General features: G+C 41.1%; 1 protein-coding gene across 11 annotated transcripts in view; it reads right to left on the bottom strand.

Moving 5' to 3' along the window:
* Positions 1-23,545, bottom strand: part of ERICH3 (glutamate rich 3) — a 96,232-nt gene that overhangs the window by 12,378 nt on the left and 60,309 nt on the right. For 8 of the 11 annotated variants that reach the window (XM_077333316.1, XM_077333317.1, XM_077333314.1 and 5 more), the window contains 5 exons: positions 22,547-22,645; positions 18,655-18,748; positions 13,901-14,310; positions 7,228-7,359; positions 564-3,255 (listed from right to left, as the gene is read on the bottom strand). In XM_077333316.1, the coding sequence (XP_077189431.1) occupies positions 572-3,255; positions 7,228-7,359; positions 13,901-14,310; positions 18,655-18,748; positions 22,547-22,645 (3,419 nt within the window). In that variant the 3' untranslated portion in view covers positions 564-571. Of the gene's footprint in view, positions 1-563; positions 3,256-7,227; positions 7,360-13,900; positions 14,315-18,654; positions 18,749-22,546; positions 22,646-23,545 lie in introns of all 11 variants that reach the window. The other 3 variants (XM_077333319.1, XM_077333318.1, XM_077333322.1) reach the window with 2 other exon arrangements.

Raw genomic sequence — 23,545 nt, 5'->3', positions numbered from 1 at the left:
TTTATTTTTTACAAATAAATTCAGCCGAAAATCGGGCCCGTGAGAGGGGGGGGGGGATTTTTTTTTTTATCACTCGAGGCAGCGTGCAAACGATCATACAATCAAACGACAGCTCACATTAGGCAGCTGGATGGGTCTCTCCGTAGCAACGAATCTACACAGATTCGTTGCTATGGGTCGTTTTTTTTTTTAAAAAACCTTTCTTAAAGGGAAAGCGACTGTTTGGGAGCATGCTAACGGCTGCCCATTGGCTGCTTGACGGCCAGGGGCGGGACGAGCTTGGCAATAGCGCTTCCTTTCTAGCGATTTCTGCCGAGACCGGAAGCCTGTGGGAAACGCTAAAAAACGCAACTGATTCCACTACAAAGGCAGGTATGCATAACGACGAATTCCACTATTTTAAATGGCGATTTTTCATTCCGCAAACAATTTGCAACAAAGATCCCTGTGCGAAAAGGCCCTGAGTTTTCTACTCCCGGAGAAGAGTACTCTCTCCACTAGACCAGTGCAACCACCTCTTAAGCAAGCCTAGGGTCATTCTTCAGATACAGGTGTATACTTACCTTCCCCATTAGTTCCTGTCTTCTATACCAGAGGATATATGAGCCTCTAGATATATCATCTGTGCTGTGATGTCTTGTTGCTGCTCAGTTTCAGAGTGTTCTGTGTTCACGGGAAAGATTTCTGTTGCTGGCAGATTTTCTGCTTGAGATTCTTCCTGTTTTATTTGGCTCTTTCCACTTTTGTCTTTTTCCTCCAAATGGGTTGCTTTCCCAAACATGTTGGTTTCTCTTTCCTCTGAGTTATCACTCTGAGAAATCTGCTTTTCATCTATTGCAGCTTCAACAATGTTTTCCCTTGTGCTATCCCCATGAGATGACGTTTGCTCTACTAAATCTTCCAATCCATCTTTCATAGCTTCCACATTAAACTGTGATACTTCAGTTATTAGCTTTTGTATCCCAAACAACAGTGCTTCCTCTACATACTTTACAGGGATTATTTCATCTCTCATCCTTTCTTCTTCTGTTTCTATTTCCTCAGCTTCATCCTCATCCTCAACAGTTACTATTTCCTTCTGCAACAGCGCATCAACTGATACTTCTGCTCTTAATGTATCTTCAGGGTGCTCCACTTCATCTTGTAGTCTTGTTTCATTGCTCTGTTTCCTTTCTTGGTTCTCTTCTTTTGCTTCTAAAACTACTTGAGCAGATGATTCAGATACCTGTTGTGCTTCTGTTAATATCTCTGCAGTTGCAGCTTGTCCCCCCACTATGTTCACCTCAGAAACTATATCTCCTTTAAGTCTCACATCTCCAGAAACCACTTCTCCCTTTGTCTCTGGGTGTTCAGCCTCCATCTTCCCTTTAATTACCACCTTTCCCCTTGCTTCTGCTTCCTCAGCATCCACCTTCTCTTCAACCACTATCCCTCTTTCCATCCCTGGCTCTTCAGTCTGCACCTTTCCCCCTGCCTCTGCCTTCTCAGCATCTACCTTCCCTTTAACTGACATCTCTCTTTCTGTCTCTGTCTCTTGGGGCTTTGCTTCCCCTTTATATACCACCTTTCTTTCTGCCTCTTCAGCATCAACCTTTTGTTTAATCACCACTTCTCTTACCATCTCTGCTTCTTCAACTTCTGCCTTTCCTTTACTTCCAACTTCTCTTACTATCTCTGCTTCTTCATCTTCCTCCTGTCCTTTAAATATCCCTTTCCTTCCTTCCTTTGTCACTCCACCTTCCACCTTCCATTTAACCACAGCCTCTTCTTCGTTCCCTGCCTCTTCAGCATCAACCTGTCCTTCTAGCTGTGTGTTCATTATTATTTCTTCAGTCACCATCACTATAGCTTCTGGCTCAACTGCATCTTCAGTAAAAAACTCTTCTTTCTTAGCTACCAGCTTTATTTCTGCACCTGCCACATCAGATTTTGGCACCTGTTCTACCAATTCCTCTTCAGTTTCCTCTTCCATGGCTTGCATTAGATTATCTTCCTCCTGTGTAAGTTCTTTAACCAATAGCCTACTTTCTACTATTGCTTCTTTTTCTGTATCTCCTTCATCATTTGACTTATCTGCTTTCTCCTCTCTTTCAGTTGTCACTATTGCCCTATGATCCTTATTTTTTTCTTCTGTTAGTAAAATGTCCTTCTCAGTTTCCCAATCCAGTAAGGGCTCTTCCATACAAGTTTTCTCTTTTTCTTGTGCTATCTCATCACGGGTACACAGAATTTTGATGTTGCTTACTTCTTGAGATGTTTCTTCTAGTTCTTCCTCTGTCAGGCATGACTCTTCTTGGTCAGATGGAACTTCCCCTGCAAGACTATTCCTACCAGGCAATGACTCATCTGAGAAATCTTCCTTTTTGTCCATGGTAGCAATATCTGTCTCTTCTTGTTCTGATGCTAAAAGCTGTGCCTCCACAATGGAATCACTTTTCAGTTTTATATTTACATATTCAACTCCCTCAAAAAACCTGTCTTCTGTAATGTCATTTTCTATTATTTTTGCTTCCCCTCCAGGGTCTTCCTGATGTTCCCTTTTCTTCAGAGTTTCATATCCTCCATATTCATCTTTTTCTATAAGATTTTTTGCTAACTCCAAAGTTCCCCTTTCCACAAATGCAGTTTCCTTAACCATATCTGCATCAGTTGTTTCTTCTACAATTTCCTTTACCCCATGCACTTCCTTTCCCAAAGCTTTTCTTTCTTCTAATTCCACTGTTTCTATACTTTCCAAAACTGCAGCTGTATTGTGTATTTCTTCTGCAACTTCCTCTCTATCTGATGTTTCCTCATTAGCCAACCCATCAGTGAGCTTCTTTCCCTTTACTTCCTCCCTCTCTAACTCGTAACTCTCTAATATCTCCTCTCTTTTACAAGCTCTGTCTCCTAATACTGCCTCCTTTAGCTCTTCCAATTGTATTTTCCCCTCATATGATTTTCCCTCTTCATATATTATGTCTTTCTCCACATTGCCCATTTCCAGGCCCAATTCACCTACTGCTACTTTCTTCAGTTCTGTCTCTTCTTTCTGTAGCTCATTCTTTACTGCCTGCTTCACTGAAAGAGCTACAACATTTTTGGCTGATAATTCGTCTTCCAAAGCTACTTCTTTGATGCCTTCCTCAGCTAAAAGCTCCTCTTCCTCAAGTGTTCTTTCTTTGCCCACCATCTGTTTGTCCTGTTCCATTTGCACCGCAGCCTTCTGTGATTCAAGCATTTTCAATTCTTCTGCCAAAGATGCTCCATCTGGCACTATTAAAATAAGCACAGCATGGAATGCAATTGTGATAAGTGCATCAATATCAGGGTCTGGGTTTTTTAAAAATACACTGTTATTAACAAACTCATATTTTCCATCCTTCCTTTTAGATAGTAGCTCAGTCATGCTGTGTCTTCTGATGGGACCTAATTTGTTTGGCTCTGCTTTCTACTAATTATAAACTGTGTTCAGGTTTATGTTGGTTAGTGAACCTTCGACATGAGCTCTGCTGAACCTGGCTACCACCTCCATGCACCAAATGCCATAATTGCTTCCAGTCTGCCACCTTAGTACCTGAATCAGAAGTGCAGGAATAAATGTTAGGGAAAAGGACACAATACGGCCACATCTGTCTTTCCTGCATGGATTTACTTTACTGTGCTGGTTTGTCCTACAGCTGTTTTCGGTGGTTTGTTTTTTCCTCTGTGGTTTGTTTTTTCCAAAATCTCTTGTTCTATGTTTTAATGTTGCTATGACCTTATTGATTTTAATGATGATTTTTATTGTTGACAATTTTTATTTATTTTTATTTTGCTGGTTTTATATTGGCATATTGACATATAGACATATGCAAACTAGTAATAGAAGGGGCAAAAATATTTTAAATGTAAATGTATAATTTTATGCTTGGGTGTTGATCATAACTATTCATGATCCCCCAAATCCAATTCCATGCTCAAGGTGGTGTATACTGGTCTCCCTTCTTCGTTTCCCCCTCTTAACCCTATGAGGTAGGTGAGCCAGCATGGTAAGAAGCTCATGCAGCTGCAACCAGATACTTTGATGATGCATACAAGAAAGGCATTTAGTCAAGAACTTCTGCTCTCCCCCAAAATGTGATGGAAAGTGCCATAGCTGACATGGCAATCCCAAAGGGTTTTTGAGAGAACTTTCCAGGGGTGGTTTGCCATTGCCTGCTGCCACATCACACCCCTCATATTCCTTGGAGGTCTCCCATACAAATATTGGCCAGGGCCAACTCCGCCAGCCTGATCTATTAAGGGCATGGCCTCTTCCAATATACTGACTCTGAATAGAGATTCTATAAAGTCATTTAGGATAACAGCTACTGATAACTGGGGAGCCAACAGATAGGAGGCCCTTTGAGGGATATTGTTATATTATTATTATTATTATTAATAATAATAATAATAATAATAATAATAATAATAATTTGATTAATTTCCGGCCGCTCCCTAGCAGGCTCGTGGTGGGTAACAACAGTCTTTAAAATCCCATTAAAAGACTCAGAGACTCCCAACATGGCGGGAAAATATCGCACTCCCAACCCTACTGCCAAGGCAATGAAAAAATGTTAGCAGGAGTGATGTATACTTCAAACCCCGGGGGAGGAGCAATAGATCTACTTCACCAATAATTCATGGTCCACGATGTCAAAGGCCGCTGATAGGTCCAGAAGAACCAACACGGCTGACCCACCTCTATCCAGCTGGTGATGGAGGTCATCCAGCAGGGCGACCAGCACCATCTCTACTCCATGGCCAGGAAGGAAGCCAGACTGATATGGATCGAGTGCTGAAGTTTCTTCCAAGAATGCTAGGAGCTGGTCCGCTGGGGCCCTTTCCACCACCTTGCCCAAGAATGCCAAGTGCAACACTGGGCGGTAGCTGGCAGGGTCCAGTGCTGTTTTTTTAGGAGAGGGCGAACTACCGGCCTTATCATCTGGAGAGTTCCCTGAAGGGTTGAAGGGGGCAGTAGTTTGCCCACTTCTGAAAAAAACATTTCCAGATGGATGGGACCCCGCCAGCTACCGCCGGTCTCGCATTTGGCATTTGTGAGAGGGCTGCCGCGGACCGGCTCCTGGCATTCTTGGCGGAAATTTCAGCCCTGGATCCATACCAGTCAGGCTTTCAACCTGGCCATGGAGTAGCTGTGAGGGAAGAATTTCCATGCCCCTTTTGCACTCTGCTGTGGGGTGCCACAGGGGGCAATACTCTCCCCCACACTTTTTAACATCTATATGTACTCTCTGGTACAAATGTTTTGGAGCTTTGGGCTGGAATGTCACCAGGAATTTTGGGGTGATTTTTGATGCCTCCTTGTCTATGGAGGCTCAGATCATGAGGGTAGCCCAAATGGCATTTTACTATCTGCATCAAATGAGGCTACTAGTGCCTTACCTATCCCCAGAACACTTGGCCACAGTGACCCATGCAAGAATCACTTCCAGATCAGACTTGTGTAACTCTCTCTATGCAGGCCTGCCTTTATCTCTGACCTGGAAATTGCAATTGGTTCAAAATGCAGCTGCTAGGGTCCTTACAAGGTCATCCTGGAGGACCCATATCCAACCTATGCTGAAGCAACTGCATTGGTTAGCTTCCAGATCAGGTTTAAGGTTACCTTTAAAGGCCATCCGTGGCCTGGGCTCTGCATATCTGAGGAACAGCTTGTCTCCTTATGCCCCCCACAGGGCTCTCTGCTCTGCAGGTCTGAATCTCTTGGTTGTCCCTGGTCCTTGGGAGGTATGCCTAGCCTTGGCCAGGACCTTTATGGTTCTGGCTCCAACCTGGTGGAATTAGCTCCTGGAAGAGCTGAGGACCCTGACAGAGCTAGAACAGTTCTGCAGGGCCTGCAAAAGGGAGCTCTTCCATCAGGCATTTGGTTGAGGCCCTATAGGCCGGACATTGCCAGAAGGCCCCCCTGGGGCAGTGGTGGTTGTTATTATAGAGCATGGACAGGCGGGAGAGGGGGAGGTTCACAGATTGGTTTTTACCACCAGTCTGTATTGTATTTTGTATTTTATTGTTATCTATTGTATAGGATTCTTAAGATTTTATTGTAAACCTCCGCAAGCCAGCAAGGGCCGAGAGTTGTTTAAAATAAATGTGAAAATAAGTAAGTAAGTAAGTAAGTAAGTAAGTAAGTAAGTAAGTAAGTAAGTAAGTAAGTAAGTAAGTAAGTAAGTAAGTAACTAACTAACTAACTAACTAACTAACTAACTATAGATTCAAATGGGTAGCCGTGTTGGTCTGAAGTAGCACAATAGAAGCAGAGTCCAGTAGCACCTTTAAGACCAACAAAGATTTATTCAGGGTGTGAGCTTTCGAGTGCAAGCACTCTTTGTCAGACTAAGAACTCTTTACATGACCGTGGGAATATATAGCAGAATATATAGCAACTAACTAACTAATGCCTCCCTCCAGACCCTTCCCAGGCTGCAAAGAGCTTGCTCATGCATTGATATGAGACAGAGATCCCAGAGTATGGATGGAAACATAAACAACTTGTTTGGTGGGGGAGAATGAAGCCTAAAGTTGCGATCTCTCCCCTAAGGGCATAGGAGCTGGTTCTCTCAAACTTCCAACTCCTCTCCAGAAGATAGAAATCAGTTTCCTTTGAGAACATGGCTGTTTTGAAAGGGTGAACTCTGTTGTGTTATACCCTTTTGAGAACCTTACCCTCCCCCAGTTCCACCCCAAAATCACCAGGAATTTACCAACCCAGAATTACCAACCCTATTCCCAGGCAAGGTCATCATGAGCCCACCACTCTTTAAGAAGTCTTCTGATGTCCTTTCCAACTTATCTATCACTACTAATATTGTCCAGCAGTGTATAGCAATTGGAGAGTTTCTGGCTTTCCAGAGTTCATTATCTGACACACTGCCGATCCTGAACAGCAGTCTAGTTAAAATGACTAACATAATAGTGCAATCTTATGCAGAGCTACTTCCATCTAAATCCACTGATTTCACTAGGCTCAAACTAGAGGAACGCTACAGATGATCCCTAACAAGCTCCACAATCCTGAGCAATGTACAAGAATTTTAGGGCTGGCTAGTTGATGTAGAAAGACATTCCTGAAGATAAAATTTGAAAAACCACTATTTCACAGGAATTTTAAATGACAAGAAAATAAAAGAAGGACAAGATTATGAAACACTGAAGTTTAAAGATCAGTAACAATTCAAGCAGAGCATCCATTTTATCAGTTGACTTTACCTTGGTTTTTATATTGGGTAGAAACTGGATTCTCTTCGGCTTCTGTACTGGAATCACTATCTTCAGGTTCAGAGCTCAAAAGATGATCCTTTTCTATGTCTTCTGCTATTTTCACTTTGACCGATTTGCACTCTTCAAAAAATAGCACAACAATCACAAAACATGGAGCAAGAGAGAATTGGGACAATATATTGATGACAAATGGGGTTCAAAATTACTCTACTGCCAGTTAAGGGGACAATTAAAATTTAGCAACCTTCTCCCACAAAGATGCATTAGATACATCTCAAGCAAGCAGCATTCTGCATTTAATAAATGAAAGTTGCATGCAGCAGTATCTCCAGCATGCAAAAGCAAAAATCAGCCACAAAGAACACCAAGTCATTAAGTGATCTCCATTCAGAAATATTTTAAATTTACTAGCAACCAAAATAATTAGACTGCGGGGGGCATTCTTCAGCTAAAGATAAACACAGGAGATTTTTAATACTAAGCTTCCAAACCCAATTCAGATGGTTCTTTCATTTCCCTAAACACGTTAAATAGTTTGCAAGCAAGCCTCATCTTGCTGCATGGACAGATCACAATGTTAATCCCTATGCAGCATGCGAATATTTGATATCCCTAAATGCATGAGAAATGATGCCTATGATTTTGCTACATTTTTATCATATTCCTATTATGCCCATGACATAGTTTGATTGTGCTAATATTTTCATTGTAACCTCGGTGCTTATGTAATCAGGTTCTTTACATTCCATCAGTTCTTAGCAGACTATGTATTATTAATATTGCATTCCTATCAGCTCTGCAATCACTATTCCCAAAACAAAACACAGAAGATTATTCTTCTGTCCAAAATGACAAATAACAAGAAAAGTACTATGTGAAAAAACAAACCTGTCTGGCATTCATGTTTTTATTTTCTTTTGTAAAGGAAGCTTGAAGGGTCCTGCCTAGCTAGAGATTGTATTAATGCAGTTTGGTGCTCAGCTCTTCCCAAAATTGCTTTGACTACAAGTAATCTTATAAGGGTATGCTGCTTGGTAGCTAAGTTTGATTTTACTCCAGTTTTGGCAGTGTGCCCTACACAAATTGGTCAATGCAATGTGGGACTTCAAGCTGCAATAGATCCTAAACATACTGGTCTTGTCAGGCACAATTAGTTACATGCAGGAAGTGATCCAAATGGGGATCCACATCTCCACTGGACAGTGCATCCAACCAATTCAGCAAGGCCCAAAGTGGCACTGGATTGAAGATACTCCTCTCAATGGCCATCTGCATCCATATCAGCTGTTTTTGTGATAGAGATGCCTGTATCCAGGTATTACCTGGGGATCCCCCAATTTTACAACTCATCTCCAGAAGACAGAGATCAGGTCCCCTGGAGTAAACAGCTGTCTTGGAGGTGGAGTCCATAGCCTTATATTCCATTGAGGTCCCCTATACCCACAAAATTCTCCAGGTATTTCCGAACCCAGAGCTGGCAATCCTATTCTGTGGGTGGCTTTGGGCAAGCTGCTAGAAAGCAAGTGCCACAGAGCATTTGAAGTTAAGTAGGATGGAAAACTCAGGGAGCAATGCCAGTTTCGTTAATCAAAATTACTGCATTATATTGTTTTTATGTATCACTTCTCTGTTCTTTTCTCTTTCACACTCTGTATGTTCAACAACTGTACCAAAAACTGGAGAATAGTAAATGTTATACTAATATTTAAAAAGCAGTCCAGGGGTGAACCAGGAAATTACAAGTCAGTTAGCCTAACATCTGTCGAAGGAAATTGTTGAAATTTGCAATCCAAGACTGAATCATTAGGCCCACAAAGGGAAAATCAGCATGGCTTCTGAAAAGGAAAGTCTTGCCTCAGCAACCTTATAGTTATTTGAGAAAGTGAACAAGTCATGGGATGAGAATCACGGATTTTTCTTATGGGTTAAAAATTGCTTAATTGGAAAATTGGAAGCAAAGACTAGGAATAAATGGAAAATTTTCATACTGGAGAAAAGTAAACAGTGGAGTCCCACAAAGGTCTTGGGGTCAGTACCATTAAATTGGTTCATAAATGATCTGGAACTACACGTGATAATGTAGTGGCCAAGTTTGCAGCTGATGTAAAATAATTCAGGATGGTAAAAATCAAGGATGACGTTGAAGATGTCTAGGAAGATCTACACAAATTGAGTGGGTGGCTAACAATATGGCAAATATTCTCAGTACATTAGTGTAAGGTGATGCACATTGGGATAAAAATTCCCAACTTCAAGGATAGACTAATAGGATTTGAACTTGCTAAGACTGAGAGGGAAAAAGATCTTGGGGTCAAAGTAGATAGCTCTATGAAAGTGTCAGCATCATGTGCTGTAGTGGCCCTGAGTTCCCAAAGACAGGACCAACAATCAATCTATTAATCAAATCAAAAGCAAATTCTACATTGGGGATTATTAGGGAAGAAACTGAAGATAATATGGTTGATATTATAATGCCCTTGTATAGATCTATAGTGTGACCTCACTTGGAATATTATATGCAGTTGTGGTTACCATTTCTCAAAAAAAAAAATTGCAAAGCTAGAAAAATTACAGAAGAGGGTGACCAAGACAATTATGCGGTCAAAGGATCTTCCCTATGAAGGAAAGCTGAAGTGTCTGGAACCTTTTAATTTAAAAAAGACAAGACTAAAAAAAGACAAGACATGATAGAGGTTTATAAAAATATGCACAGGATAGAGAGAGATGACAAAAGAAACATCTTCTCCCTCTCCCAAAACACTAGAACTCAGCAGCATCCAAAGAAGCTGACGGGCACTATATTCAAGACATACAAAAGGAAATACTTTTTTGAACAAATGATTAAAAAGTGGACTTTACTGCTAGAGGATGTGGTGATGGCCACAGGCATAGACAGCTTTAAAAGGGAATTAAACAAATTCATTGAGGATAGGTCTATTAGTGGTACTCGTCACAGTGACTAAAGAGAACCTCCATCTTCAGAGGTATAAAACCTCTGAATACATGACTACATGGACCACTGATCTAGCAAAGCTCTTCTTATGTTCTTAGGTTTCAAGTGTCACAAGTTCAACCTGAATCAGAAATCTTTGGAGCCAGTATAAAAAGGTAAAGGTAAAGGTATCCCCTGTGCAAGCACCGAGTCATGTCTGACCCTTGGGGTGACGCCCTCCAGCGTTTTCATGGCAGACTCAATACGGGGTGGTTTGCCAGTGCCTTCCCCAGTCATGACCGTTTACCCCCCAGCAAGCTGGGTACTCATTTTACCGACCTCGGAAGGATGGAAGGCTGAGTCAACCTTGAGCCGGCTGCTGGGATTGAACTCCCAGCCTTATGGGCAAAGCTTTCAGACGGCTGCCTTACCACTCTGCGCCACAAGAGGCTCATTGGAGCCAGTATATGGCGTGTGAAAGTTAATTCTTGATAAACGTGACAAATATACAATCATTGTGAATATGAAAGACTGTTCTTTATCTTCCATCGGAAAAAGCGAGCCCGGATAGATCAAAGGGATTCTTCAAAAATGTTTACATAACCCCTGATTGCTGGTTGAGAGTCATGTGAACTTTACTGGGTTAAATATTTTTTTAAACGTGATTTTGAAGCACAGAAGCTTTATGCAGTATCCCCTAATCTTCCATGTTTCCCAGTTAAGGGGGAAATGGTGTTCAAACAAATTACAAAAAAAGATCTGAGTCCAATGGCAAGAGGAGAAAGAAATTTTACTTACATAAACAGAAGCACATCTTACATGAAATATTCATGAGAGTACATTTAACTTATTGTAGATGGATGAACTTCAAAAATGTTAATTTCTTACAGCTCTCCAGATAAGAGAGAGAACGATCCTGTATTAGATGAAACAGAAGGCAAACAACAGCCAAAGATGCTTAACATCTAACCGATGTGAGGGTTAGGCCAGGCCAAAAAAGAGAGAAATTTAATTTATATTGAAGTCTGAGGCAAGTATGCTTTACAACCAACTTCTCATATGGAGGTAAGGGAATGACCATCTCTGCCACGTTCAAGGGATATGATAACACCAAACGACTCCATCCATGTGGGGTTGGTCATGCCAGTCATAAAATAGAATGTTATCAGTAAAATCAGAGTCCAGAAGCACCTTTAAGACCAACAAAGATTTATTCAGGGTGTGAGCTTTCGAGTGCAAGCACTCTTCATCAGACTATGATCTCCTTACATGACAGGGAAAATCTGTTACCAGATTTGTTTCCTGAGCTTCAAGTCGCAAGGGTAATAAAATAAATGTTTACCAAAAGATCTTAAGGAAGATGTTGTAATTCACACTTCTAATGGAAGATGGGACACCAATTGCCTGGAAGATGGGCTGACCTGGAAAGCTTCCAGAACTGACCGACAGAATTACATTTTCTTATCAGTGGCTAGCAAATGGAATTGCAGTTCTCTGAAAACTGTTTAAAATCTGTAACTTTTAGCTGTTTGAGCACTTGCTTGGGAATGTATTTCGAGCACCAAAACTTTTTCTTCTTTTAGATTTTAACTATTTGTTCATTCATTAACTGCAGCACACAAGGTGAATGGGCTCCGCTTATTGGGCCATCACCAACCTCCAACTGTACCCAAGTGGGAGAATTCTCTTAACCCTTTCCTTCCCAGATCATCTTGCATGTCGAGTTACAATAGCCAACAAATTTACCCCCATTTAATCATATACTGATTACACTGTTCTTCAAAACATGTACTTCAATATATATATATATATATATATATATATATATATATATATATATATATATATATATATATATAGTTATAGTTATAGTTATAGTTATAGTTATAGTTATAGTTATAGTTATAGTTATAGTTATAGTTATAGTTTTATAGTTATAGTTATAGTTATAGTTTTATAGTTATAGTTTTATAGTTATAGCTTTATAGTTATAGTTATAGTTATAGTTTTATAGTTATAGCTTTATAGTTATAGTTATATATATATAGTTATAGTTATAGTTATTTGTTGTTAGGTGTGAAGTCGTGTCCGACGCATCGCGACCCCATGGACAATGATCCTCCAGGCCTTCCTGTCCTCTACCATTCCCCGGAGTCCATTTAAGTTTGCACCTACTGCTTAAGTGACCCCATCCAGCCGCCTCATTCTCTATCATCCCCTTCTTCTTTTGCCCTCGATCGCTCTTCTCTAGGGAGTCCTTCCTTCTCATGAGGTGGCCAAGTATTATAGTTTTTGTTTATATATATATACACATACATATAATATCATATATATATATATCAGTAGCTATCCTACATCCCAGCTAAAGCAGTACAGTTTTTAAATACTATTTGGTAAGTGACATGTTAATGTAAATCTATAACTATCAAACAACTGTTTATTTACCATGTTCAGAAACCTGAGCTTTTAATCTCAAGTCTATGGCAGGTTGTTAACTCAACCCACATGATTATTCCATGCTTCCATTTTGTATTAGATTACTTAATCCTACATGTGTACTTGTTTAATGGTTAATAACTTCATTCTTCAATGCTACTTTAAATATTCATCTCATCTAACAGTCTAATCAGGAAGTTGCTCACATCTAGAACTCAGCATATGAATGAGAGAAAGATTTCAAAAAACTAAATACCTATAAATAATTCAACATAATCATGTACAAACTGTACTTTTTCAATTTTTCCTCTGTTACATACATAACAAATTGCAAAGAAATGAAAAGCAATCCGGCACCAAGATATTTGCAAACAATTCCAGTTTGTATAACATTCTGCACATGTCAAACTATTTCATTCAATTTAAATCAGTAAGCAACAAACCATCAGCATTATAGATCTCACCACCAGAAGAATGTTCATAAAAATACAAATCAGAAATGTTAGCATGACTTGTGGTTCTATTTCACATCAATATCACCACATTTTGCACACCAGTTAGTATGAATTGATTCCTGAGCAGGATTTCACCATGATCAAAATAATCTACACTTTATATTTCCTTGCTCTTCAATGACATGATCAAAGAAAAAAAATGATTTGCACAAACAGCCATGTATGTTATTATGATCAAGAGGAACAAAATTTAGAACATATATATCCTTTCATTAATAAAATTAAAGCTAAGAGGTTTTACCTAAATCAATGAAAAATCAGTTTGAGATGTCATTAGATATTTGAGCTCATAGGAACTTTACACTGATCATATAAATTTGATGCAATTATTCCTTAAGGTTTTTCTGTGTTCTGTAATAATATTTCTAACAGACTTTATAAGTGATAGCTATGAAACTTTGGATCATTGTTAGCTCTGGATCCAATTAACCTGAATGTATCTGTTCTTATCTAGGGAAGAAAGGCATTCAGTTGTCACATTCTACCTGACAAACAGTAATGATAGAGACAAGGCATATCAAAGCCTCACATGTTAAATTGCACTGCAACACTTGGCTCAGCCATTTCAGGACACATCACTTCTAGTTATTCAGCACAAATAGTGAAGCAAAAAATCACAGCAGCTAACATCCGATAGTATTCAGAAGAGTCAAATAATAGTAGTTCTCATGCCATATCAAAAGACAACATAGAAACACAGCATTCCCATAAGAAGAAAGGAAACAACACACTTTTACAGAATGGACCCACCACAGTTCTTAGTGGAGACCATACTCACCACCTCTGTCTTCCGTAGCTGAAAGCTTCTTGCTTCTGTGCTCTGCTTCTGGAATATCGTCTTCCCAATGCACTAATAAATCCTCCTCCCTGCCTTCCCTTCCATTCATATCTACTGACCCTATATGTTTCGGTGTCTCTCTGAGCAAAATAATGTCCTGAAGGTTTGTTTCCATCATGTTTTCACAAGGAGTACTGGACCTATTTTTGCCTGCTGTGTTTTCTGCTGCACTTATATTTTCCTCTTCCTCCAAACTTGTTTCTTGTCCTTCATTCCTTTGAACTTCATTTTCATATTCTGAATGTATGTCAGAATTGTCTTTATCATCATCTTGCTTTCTTGTTTCATGGTCTGAATCATTTTCACTGCTATACACCAAGCTGCTGGACGAGAGGGAAGGCACACACTTCCTGTCTGTAAACAATAAAGGTAATTTAATATTAATGGTCTTGCATTTATTTTTTGCACTAATTGTTTACCAGGTAGAGAGGGACCTTTATGAAAGTGCAAAGGGTTTCTATGGATAAGCAAGAGTCCATTTCAACAATGGTCAAACATCATGATTTATAAGGATAGAAATTCTAGGTTCTGTCCTAGGCACCAACAACTAAAGAAGTTTTGTACTATTCCAAATGTTCAAGTTATGATTAAAAAAAACCTAAAAATAAACAAATAAAATATTCAAGTTAAAAGTGTGTGATTTCTCTATTACACTTTATAAAGCACTTTTCATTCATTCTTACAGTATCTCAGTAATTCATTATAATTTCCCTTTACAAGATAGAAAAGCAAATTTAAAGGGCAGAGACTTTCATGCAACCAATCAATCAATAAAGCAATGAAAGCTGGAATTCAAGTAAAGCCATCCCAGGCCTAATTTATCTCTTGAAAAAATAATTAGAAATACTGAAGGTGTCTTTGAATTGCAGAGGTAGATTCAATCATCACTTTTGTAGACTTAAGACGTTCTTAACTACGAAACAAATATAGGCCTACAGATAATAAAAACCTTCAAACAGCAATAACAGGCTTTGAGGAAAGCCCTAGCAAAATAGAGGAATAGAGCCAACAGGAACCCATAGGGAAATAGGATGGTCAAATCAAACTACCAAACATGGATGCCTCATTTATCTCAAGAGGAACCGAGGGAGGAACAATAACAGGGGACCCAAGAAGGGAAAGAGGCAGAGACAGCAGTGAGAGGAGGTGGGACATGATAAGGGACCCGAAATACAATCATACCTGAGCCGCTTCCAACCTCCGTCCCATTCCTCGGGACACTAGGGTGGAGGCAAAGGTGAATAACCTGACTCTCACACTGATGCTGTACCATGCCATGTCAATAAACAACACATCCTCTACCCTACAAACCCACTTTGCAGAACATAGAGTGGACCTGACGTTCATGACAGAAACCTGGGTCAGGGAAGGCGAAGCAGTTGCCCTTAAAGAGCTAACCCCTACCGGGTTCTCTGTCCTCCATCACAGTGGTCCCCAACCTTTCCGAGGCTGGGGACCGGCAGGGCATCGGGCCGCGCCCCTGCGGACCGCGCCCGCGCGGGCCACGCCCACGGATGGGCCCGCGCCCACGGGCCGCGCCCACGGATCGGGCCGCCCACGGGCCGCGCCCGCGGATCGGGCCGAGCGGGCATGGCCCGCACGGGCGCGGCCCGGCCCTGTTTCCCTCTCCCCGCCTCCCGCAGTAAGAAGCTTCCCGGGCCGCAAGCTTGCGGCCTGGGAAGTTTTTTACTGCGGGGGCGGGGCGGGGAGAGGGAGCTGCGGCCCGGTGCCATGGCCTTTGCCGCCCGGCACCGGGCCGCGGCCCGCAGGTTGGGGACCACTGCTCCATCAGTCTCAGACTCAACTACCATCATGTCTGCTAACTCACGCCTAGCACAATTGTTTAGGACAGTTTGATCTCTCACTGCCCTAGAGGAAGGGCAACAAAACAATAACCAATTGGATATCAACTGTGAAGCCTTTGCAAATCATTTTGCAGACAAAATCTAGACACTCTACCACAACCTCCCTCCAACCTTAGACAAAGAAAATGAACTAGAGGCTCCTTAGCCGTCTTTGGAGAGAACACCGAGTAACTTCAAGTGACTCATACTAACTACAGTGGAAAGGATACTCACAGCAGTGAGACCAACCATGTGCCCACTAGACCCCTGTCTATTGTGGCTTCTAAAAACACCAGGAATAAGAATAAGGGCCCCCCTCTGGGAGATACTCAACCTCTCCCTTGAAAGGGAGAATTCCCAGAAGGGCTAAAAGAGGTGGTGGCTTGTCTGCTGATAAAAAAAAAAAATCACCGGTCCCACGAGAGCCCAACAACTACCGACCAATTTTACACAAAATAGATGAAAGGGCTGTCGTGGCCCAAATATCAGCATTCCTGGAAGAAGCTTCAGTTCTAGACCCATCCCAGTCAGGTTTCTGGCCTGGCCATGAAATAGTGCTAGTTGCCCTGATGGACAATATCCGTCACCAGTTCGTCTGAGGGAGGTCGGCTCTGCTTGTATTATTAGATCTTTCAGCAGCATTCAACAAGTCAACCATGAGCTTCTAGCTCATCACTTTGCTGACACCGGAATTCAGGGGACAATCCTCCAATGGCTTATCTCCTTTCTCCAGAGTCACAGACAGAGGGGAGCACTAGGGGAGAGATCTTCAAGCTGCTACCAACTCATATGCAGAGTCCCGCAAGGAGTAGTCCTCTCCCCAATCCTATTCAACATCTTCATTTGCCCTCTTGCCCAACTGGTATGGAAGTTCTGGCTGGGTTGTCACCAAGATGAGGATGACACTCAGCTCTTCCTCCTGACAGATGACTGCCCTGATTCTCCCCAGAAGCATTAGCCAGTTGCCTGGAAGCAGTGACAAGGTGGCTCAAGCAGTTGTCTGAAGCTCAACCCTTCAAAGATGGAGGTCCTGGTAGGAAGGGTCCAAGCAAGGAAGCATGTTTGCCCAGCCAGGACAAAGTGCAACTATCAGTGGCTCACTCTGCTAGGAAACTGGGGGTGATCCTAGATGCTTCCTTTTCCATGGAGGCCCAGGTCACAAGAGTAGCGTGGCTGGCCTTCTACCACCTTCGCCAAGCCAAACTATTATTTATTTATTTATATTTATATACCGCTGCTCTCAAATTAGCATCTTACTTGGTCCTGGAACACCTAGCCACAGTTATCCGCACAATGGTTACCTCCAGGCTAGACTTCTGCTACTCGCTCTATGTAGGCCTACTCTTAAATTTGATCCAGAAACTGCAACAGGTCCAGAATGCAGTGGCCAGGGTCCTCACAGCAACACCATGGAGTTCCCACATCCGGCCTGACCTCCAACAACTGTGCTGGCTACCAGTCGAATTCCAGATCAGGATTAAGTTTCTGGTAATTATCTTTAAGGCCATACGTAATCTGAGCCCAGTGTACCTGAAGAACCACCTTTCTGCCCATTTCCCTCAAAGAGCTCTATGCTCCACCACCTCCAACCAGCTAGTAATCCCACTCCTCCAATGAGTGAAGACTTCTTTGTTTTGGTCAGTGTTTCCTTACTGATCTTCCTATTTATGTTTTAACAGCTGCACACAGTCATTAAAATCAATTAATACCTTGAATATTTGATGGCTTGAAGGACCTAATCGAATGGAAAGAGGAAATAAATTATAAAATGTTCTGTCTTCTGCCAGGCAATTAACAAGATCTTGCTCCTACGTACACAACATAGAAGTGGTAGAGGGAGGTATTCATGCTTCCTCTGTCACTGTTTCACAGAAACATGCTAAGCTGCTCCAAGTTCCATTGAATTTGAATCAGCAGGTATACAAAAGTTATGAGACCTTTGAGCTACTCAGCTCATTTAAAAGTATTATCAGGTTTTTTGAGTACATAAACAGACCAGTCCAGAAATAGATCTTTGCATCAGCAAAACTGTCTGCACTACTTTCCAGCTAATGAGTCATTCTGATTTATTCAGAGGATTATGGTCTACTAGGATTTGAAAACCATAAGTTAAGTCATTCTGGCCACTTCTCTATTTATGCATTGCTAAAAGGACAGTTTCGAAAAATAAGGACTAGGGTCTGCCATCTATCTAGAGAGGCTATTAAAATCTTCCATATTTGAATTTCTATCTTCCATAAGAGCCACATGCCTAGTTAAGCTCAGAAGCTGTCAGAGTGCACAGGTCTGGCAAGATCATCACACCATTATATTCATAAAACAATTCTTCCTATAGCTTCATATGAATATTACTTCCTAGTTAAAAGTAAAAGAAAGGCATGACCCCTCAAACCCACTTATAATCTCTCCAGTTTTGAAAACAGTGAAGTCTTTCACATGTTTAAGACTTTAAGAGTGAAATTAGAGAGATACACAAAGCCTTAGATGTTGTTCATTACTTCTTCATTGTACAGACAAGGACAGGAGAAACAGTGAAACTGCCCATAGCCCAGTGCAACCCAGTGTTCTTGCAGATTTACATATTTGAAGCCAAACTACGGGATGTGGATTTTTTCAATGAGCTGAATCTGGGTTTCTTGGACCCATCCTTCATCAGGGGTAGTCAAACTGCGGCCCTCCAGATGTCCTACGTGAGCCCCTGCCAGCAAATGCTGTAGTCCATGGACATCTGGAGGGCCGCAGTTTGACTACCTCTGCCTTACAGCCATACACCAGCTGCTGGAAATGCAATTTTAAAAGTCAGTGAGGGTCCAATTCAATTCAAAACAACAATGTGGAAGGAGAAATTACTTGCCCTGTTTTGAAGCTGTATGCTGTTTAAAAAGGCTCCTATGTCCATAGTCCCAAGACAAATTGGGTCCCCACAGATTTCCCACACAGTTCTCTGTGGGGAAAGCAAACTTGATTCATTAAAAATGTATTGAGTAGTTTGGCCCTATCATATTCCTTTTTGAATGATGAATAATTCCCACTAAAATTGTGGGAATTAAATGGCTCACTGTAGCTTTTTGAGAATATCCGGACAGACCCTCCCCACCATGCTAATGAAAACAGTAACCAGTGAGATGGTAGTGAATGAGGACACAATATCTTGTTTCAACAGTCTCAAGCTACAAATGCACACATTTCCTAACCAGACTTACTTGCTATTTTTTTTAAAAAAACATCCATAAAGACCATCACGCCTATCCAATTAGCATGATCATGCCTCTTGAACTATATCTCATTGGGATTTCTACACTGAATAGATCAATTTACTACCCCACAAAATGGGTCAGGATTTGCAGTTAAATGCTACTTATCTGAAATTTGTTCATCTGTAAAACTCAAGAGTGCATTATTTAACTCCCTGCTGGGAGCTAGTATCAGGGTAGATCTATTCTGCTTCTAATTTAAATCCACAATTAAAGTAAAACTCTTAAAATGGCTTAATGAATAGCATGCAGAATTAATGTTAAATAGTGGTGGTCATACCATAGCATGTAAGAGCAAACCAAGCATGTTATTGTACAAAATGTATAGTTGAGCAAACAGTAAAAATAAATTTATTCCGGGCTTTATTGTTACTTATCCAGAAGTACAGCTTGCAGTTTGTCTAAATATAATTAACTGAGTTAATATAACCATATTAATAGTGGTATCTCCCCTCCCCCCCCCAGTCTACAGAAACTATAGCAGTGACATGAGACAAAAAATCACTTCTTGTTTATCACTTAAGATCACTATAACTGCAAATTATGCAGCTCCTGTGTTAATTTCTTTATTCGCCATGTCAAAGTTCACTGATAGCTGCCCCCCCTTCTTTGCTTTTCAAAAATAGTACACAAGAAGAAGCTATCATCCTTGGCTTGAACCAATATTTGCTCCAGGGGAACAGAGGGGAGCAGCTTAATTACAGAGCTGAAGCAGAGAAGCCATTGCAGAGAAGCTTTGCAACTATTTAAAACATGGAGTTAACAGCTACCAAGGTATTAACAGAATTTATTAAATCAGCTTTCAACACAGTGATGCTCTTGGCTGCAAACCATACCATGACTCTTGTCTTACTACATCATGGCTATGTAAGAAAGCACAAATAAGATGCTTATATAAATAAAATGCACAGGGACAGTATCTTAATTATTCTGGGCTGCTGACAAAAGTCAAAGATGCCCTCCACATGCCCATTATTCCCACCAATGGTACTCTGAACAAGAATACGGGAAGCCCCCAACAGAGTTATACCATCGATTTAATAATCAGCATAGGAGATGCATGTTTGCATTAGTTACAGAGATTATACCATGGAGACTAGAAACCATTATTCCTCAAAAGGAAGCCATCCCACAAAAAAATATAAGTTCAATACTCTCATTCATTTGAGGTATTTAAAGGCACAAAATTAATCTGCAGAAAGATTTAAATTTGCCAGGACATACAAGGCATTTTCTTCCCTCATCATTTGGAATGTAAAGCATTCAAATCACTATAAAGCTCAGTCGCTTGTGAGTTGTTTACTGTGTGCATGTTACTTTCCGCCTGTACAGCCATGCCACAAAAGGTCAGATAGGGGCAGGTGCAAATCAGCTGCTCTCTTCCATCTAGACCTGAAGTAGCTGCTTGGGTTTCCCCATAGCTAAGACTACCAGTAGAAATGCAGTGATAGATAAGAGACAGACAATGGGGGAGCTGCAAGGTGCATCTAATTTTCCCATATATTACTATTTCTTTCCCCCCCCCATATGTTACTATTTCTTTCCATTTTCTTAAAATCCCCCTAAACCTTTCCCCCTTTCCTGCTTCCTCCTCTCCTTTCTACCTACCATCTTCTAACATTGTATATGCCATTACAGGTCAAACTCTTTGCCAAAGAATAAATGGACATAAAAAATCTGACATCAAAAATACAAGAATGAGAAACCTGTAGGGGAACACTTCACGCTTCCACGATATTCAGTGAGGGACCTCAAAGGAGCTATTTTTATTGCAAAGAAACTTTAAAAAAAGACCAGAAATGTAGATTGTGGAAATGCAAGTTATGACACTCTCAAAACAATGGAATCCCCAGAACTCAACAGGGATATTGGTTTCTTATCTCACTACATATGCTAATGTCATTCAACTCTTATATCTATATTCCTTACGATCCCCTCTTCATTTCATTTGGGACAATGGGACAGTAATGTGATGCAAAAAAGTATGTAATGTAATTTAGATTCTAATTCCCTGGTCTTCAGACTGAAGAACAAACACAGCAGGCCTTGTCACTTGTGGAGATATTTCCATGCTTGGGTGGAAACAGATGGGGGTCTCTTTTAATTACTTCTTTTCATAAGAGGGAAAGTGTCTGCCATTAATCACCAACCTTAATATTTTTATTCCCCTTATGTTTTTCTGAATGGCAATTGAACCTAAACAACTGATTTATTATTCTAGGAAGGAATTATCTGATCTTTATCATCATGCTGAATAGTTGTGGATTTCTTCATGATGCTGTTTACTAATTTACTTCTAATTTACTCTCTCATAACTATACTCTTATGATTACTGTTCCATTGCCTGAAGAAGTGTGTACACAAAAGCTCACACCTTCACTGGTCTTCACAGGACTCAAATTATGTTCTGCCTTTCTCTTCTCCCTCTGTTTTCAGCTTTCCTTTCTTACCTTCCCTTGTCTTTACCCAGGAAAACTATGGCCAAGTTGTGCAGTGCTAGCCAGGCTGGCCAGCCAGCGCAGACTGGGTTTTGGAACAATGACTAGGTCAGATGGGGCCATGTTGCATGATGGGGAAACTGTTAAGCACTCCCTCCCCACATTTCCTCATTACCTTTTGGCAGCCCTCAAACGTTTACTACTTCCTTCTCACCGATCTTTTATCTGCCTTCCCATCTTCAGCTACATTTATTATTAATTTATTCCGTATACCCCACCTTTCTCCCCAGTGGGATAAGGGGGACTACACAATTCACCTCTCTTCCATGTTATCCTCACAGCAACCCTATGAAGTAGGTTAGGCTGCAAATGTCTGAATGACCCAAGGTGTGAGAGTCCATGGTAGAACAGGGATTTGAACCTGGAATTTCAGATACTAATCTGAAACTCTACCCACTACACATTCTTTCACATATCTGTCAGACCTATCATGCATACTTAGATCAGTATGAGCAAGAAGAAAAAAAAACATCCAAATTATTTAGAGCAGTAGTCCCCAACCTTTTTATCACCAGGGACCGGTCAACGCTTGACAATTTTACTGAGGCCCGGGGGAGGGGGGTAGTCTTTTGCCGAGGGATGTCGCCGTCTGAGCCCCTGGCTTTCCCACCAGTGCCCCTGACTTCCTGCCGCCCACTGGGGGATGCTGCCCGCAGCAGCTGCACAGTGCCATACCGAGGGGGAGCCCCAGCCATGGTGGCTGCTGGAGACCACCAAAGGTGGTCTGCCGGCAGCAGAGTGGCAGGGCAGTCCCCAAGGCAGCAGCCGGGGAGGAGGACAAGGAGGAGCTGCGGCCCGGTACCAACTGATCCACAGACTGGTACCAGTCCCCAGACCGGGGCTTGGGGACCGCTGATTTAGAGAATACAACTGCACACACATTTATACGATTAGCAAAACTGCAAGTTGATTATCCTTCAAGATGATTGAATACTGAAGGTACTTTTTGATCTCACAAACAAGATTTTCCCAAGAAAACCAAATGCAAACCTGGTTGAACTCTCTGAGTTTTCTGTAGGCCTTTGTGTTTCCTATAAAATGACTGAATCTTTCTTGCAGCGTCAATCATTTCCAAATCAGCTGCTTTACCTTTGCAACAAAAACACAAACATAAAGGTGATGTTTACATTTAGCCTGAGGAAAGAGCTCTCCTCAGGGCCATAGTCATAATAGCAAAAAAAAGAAAAGAAAAAAGGGGGGCAGCCCTATCAATTATTTGTCATGCCCCTCCAATCAGCATTCAGAGTTGGTGGGAAATCTCTCACAAGGTCTTTCAAGTCTTTCACAAATCTCTCACAAGTCTTCCTCTGTGTGAAAAAGGAATGAGTTGAGGTAAAAAGATGTCTTGCAAATATGAATTTTCTAGGCAATTGACCAGAAAAGAATTATCAGTTAACTGGGCTGAAGAGGCTTTCTGTTTTAAAGGTGGGGGGACTGAAAGGGGAGGTATAAAATCAAGTAAATAATGATGTATCCACCCACCCCAATAAAAAATGTCTGGCTATGGGCTTGGCTCTCCTATTAGACCGTCAAAAATGGCACAAATTTCACTGGGGTAATTTCAGGGGAGCAGTAAATGGGAAATTCCTGTTGCAGTCTGACAAGCACTAGTATCAAAAGAAATGACAGGACAGAAAACAACCAGGAGTAAGTCAGCTCTGCACCAATGAAGAGTCAAAACTCTGTCAACATCACCTGATTTACAAGCACTCCTAGCTTTGGATTCCTTCTACCATTTGTATTAATAAATGAAAAAAATGAGATACATGCATCCCACTAGATTATTTACCCAGGGGGGGGGACGATAACTGGAGAGGACAGACGTTACTTAAAATGTTATTTATGCTCCTGAAAATAATTCCACATTATTTTAATTTGCTTAAATTTTCTTTTTTGGAACTCAAAAGGCCCAAGATGGGAAATCTGTTGCCCAGAGACTGAGAGCATATTGGACTTGATGATAGGCTAAAATCTTCACTTGGGCAATAG

The sequence above is a fragment of the Paroedura picta genome, chromosome 4 (assembly GCF_049243985.1).
Source record: "Paroedura picta isolate Pp20150507F chromosome 4, Ppicta_v3.0, whole genome shotgun sequence".
Lineage (NCBI taxonomy): Eukaryota > Metazoa > Chordata > Lepidosauria > Squamata > Gekkonidae > Paroedura > Paroedura picta.
Note: the sequence above shows the minus strand (reverse complement) of the source record. Positions and strands in the feature narration are given on the sequence as shown.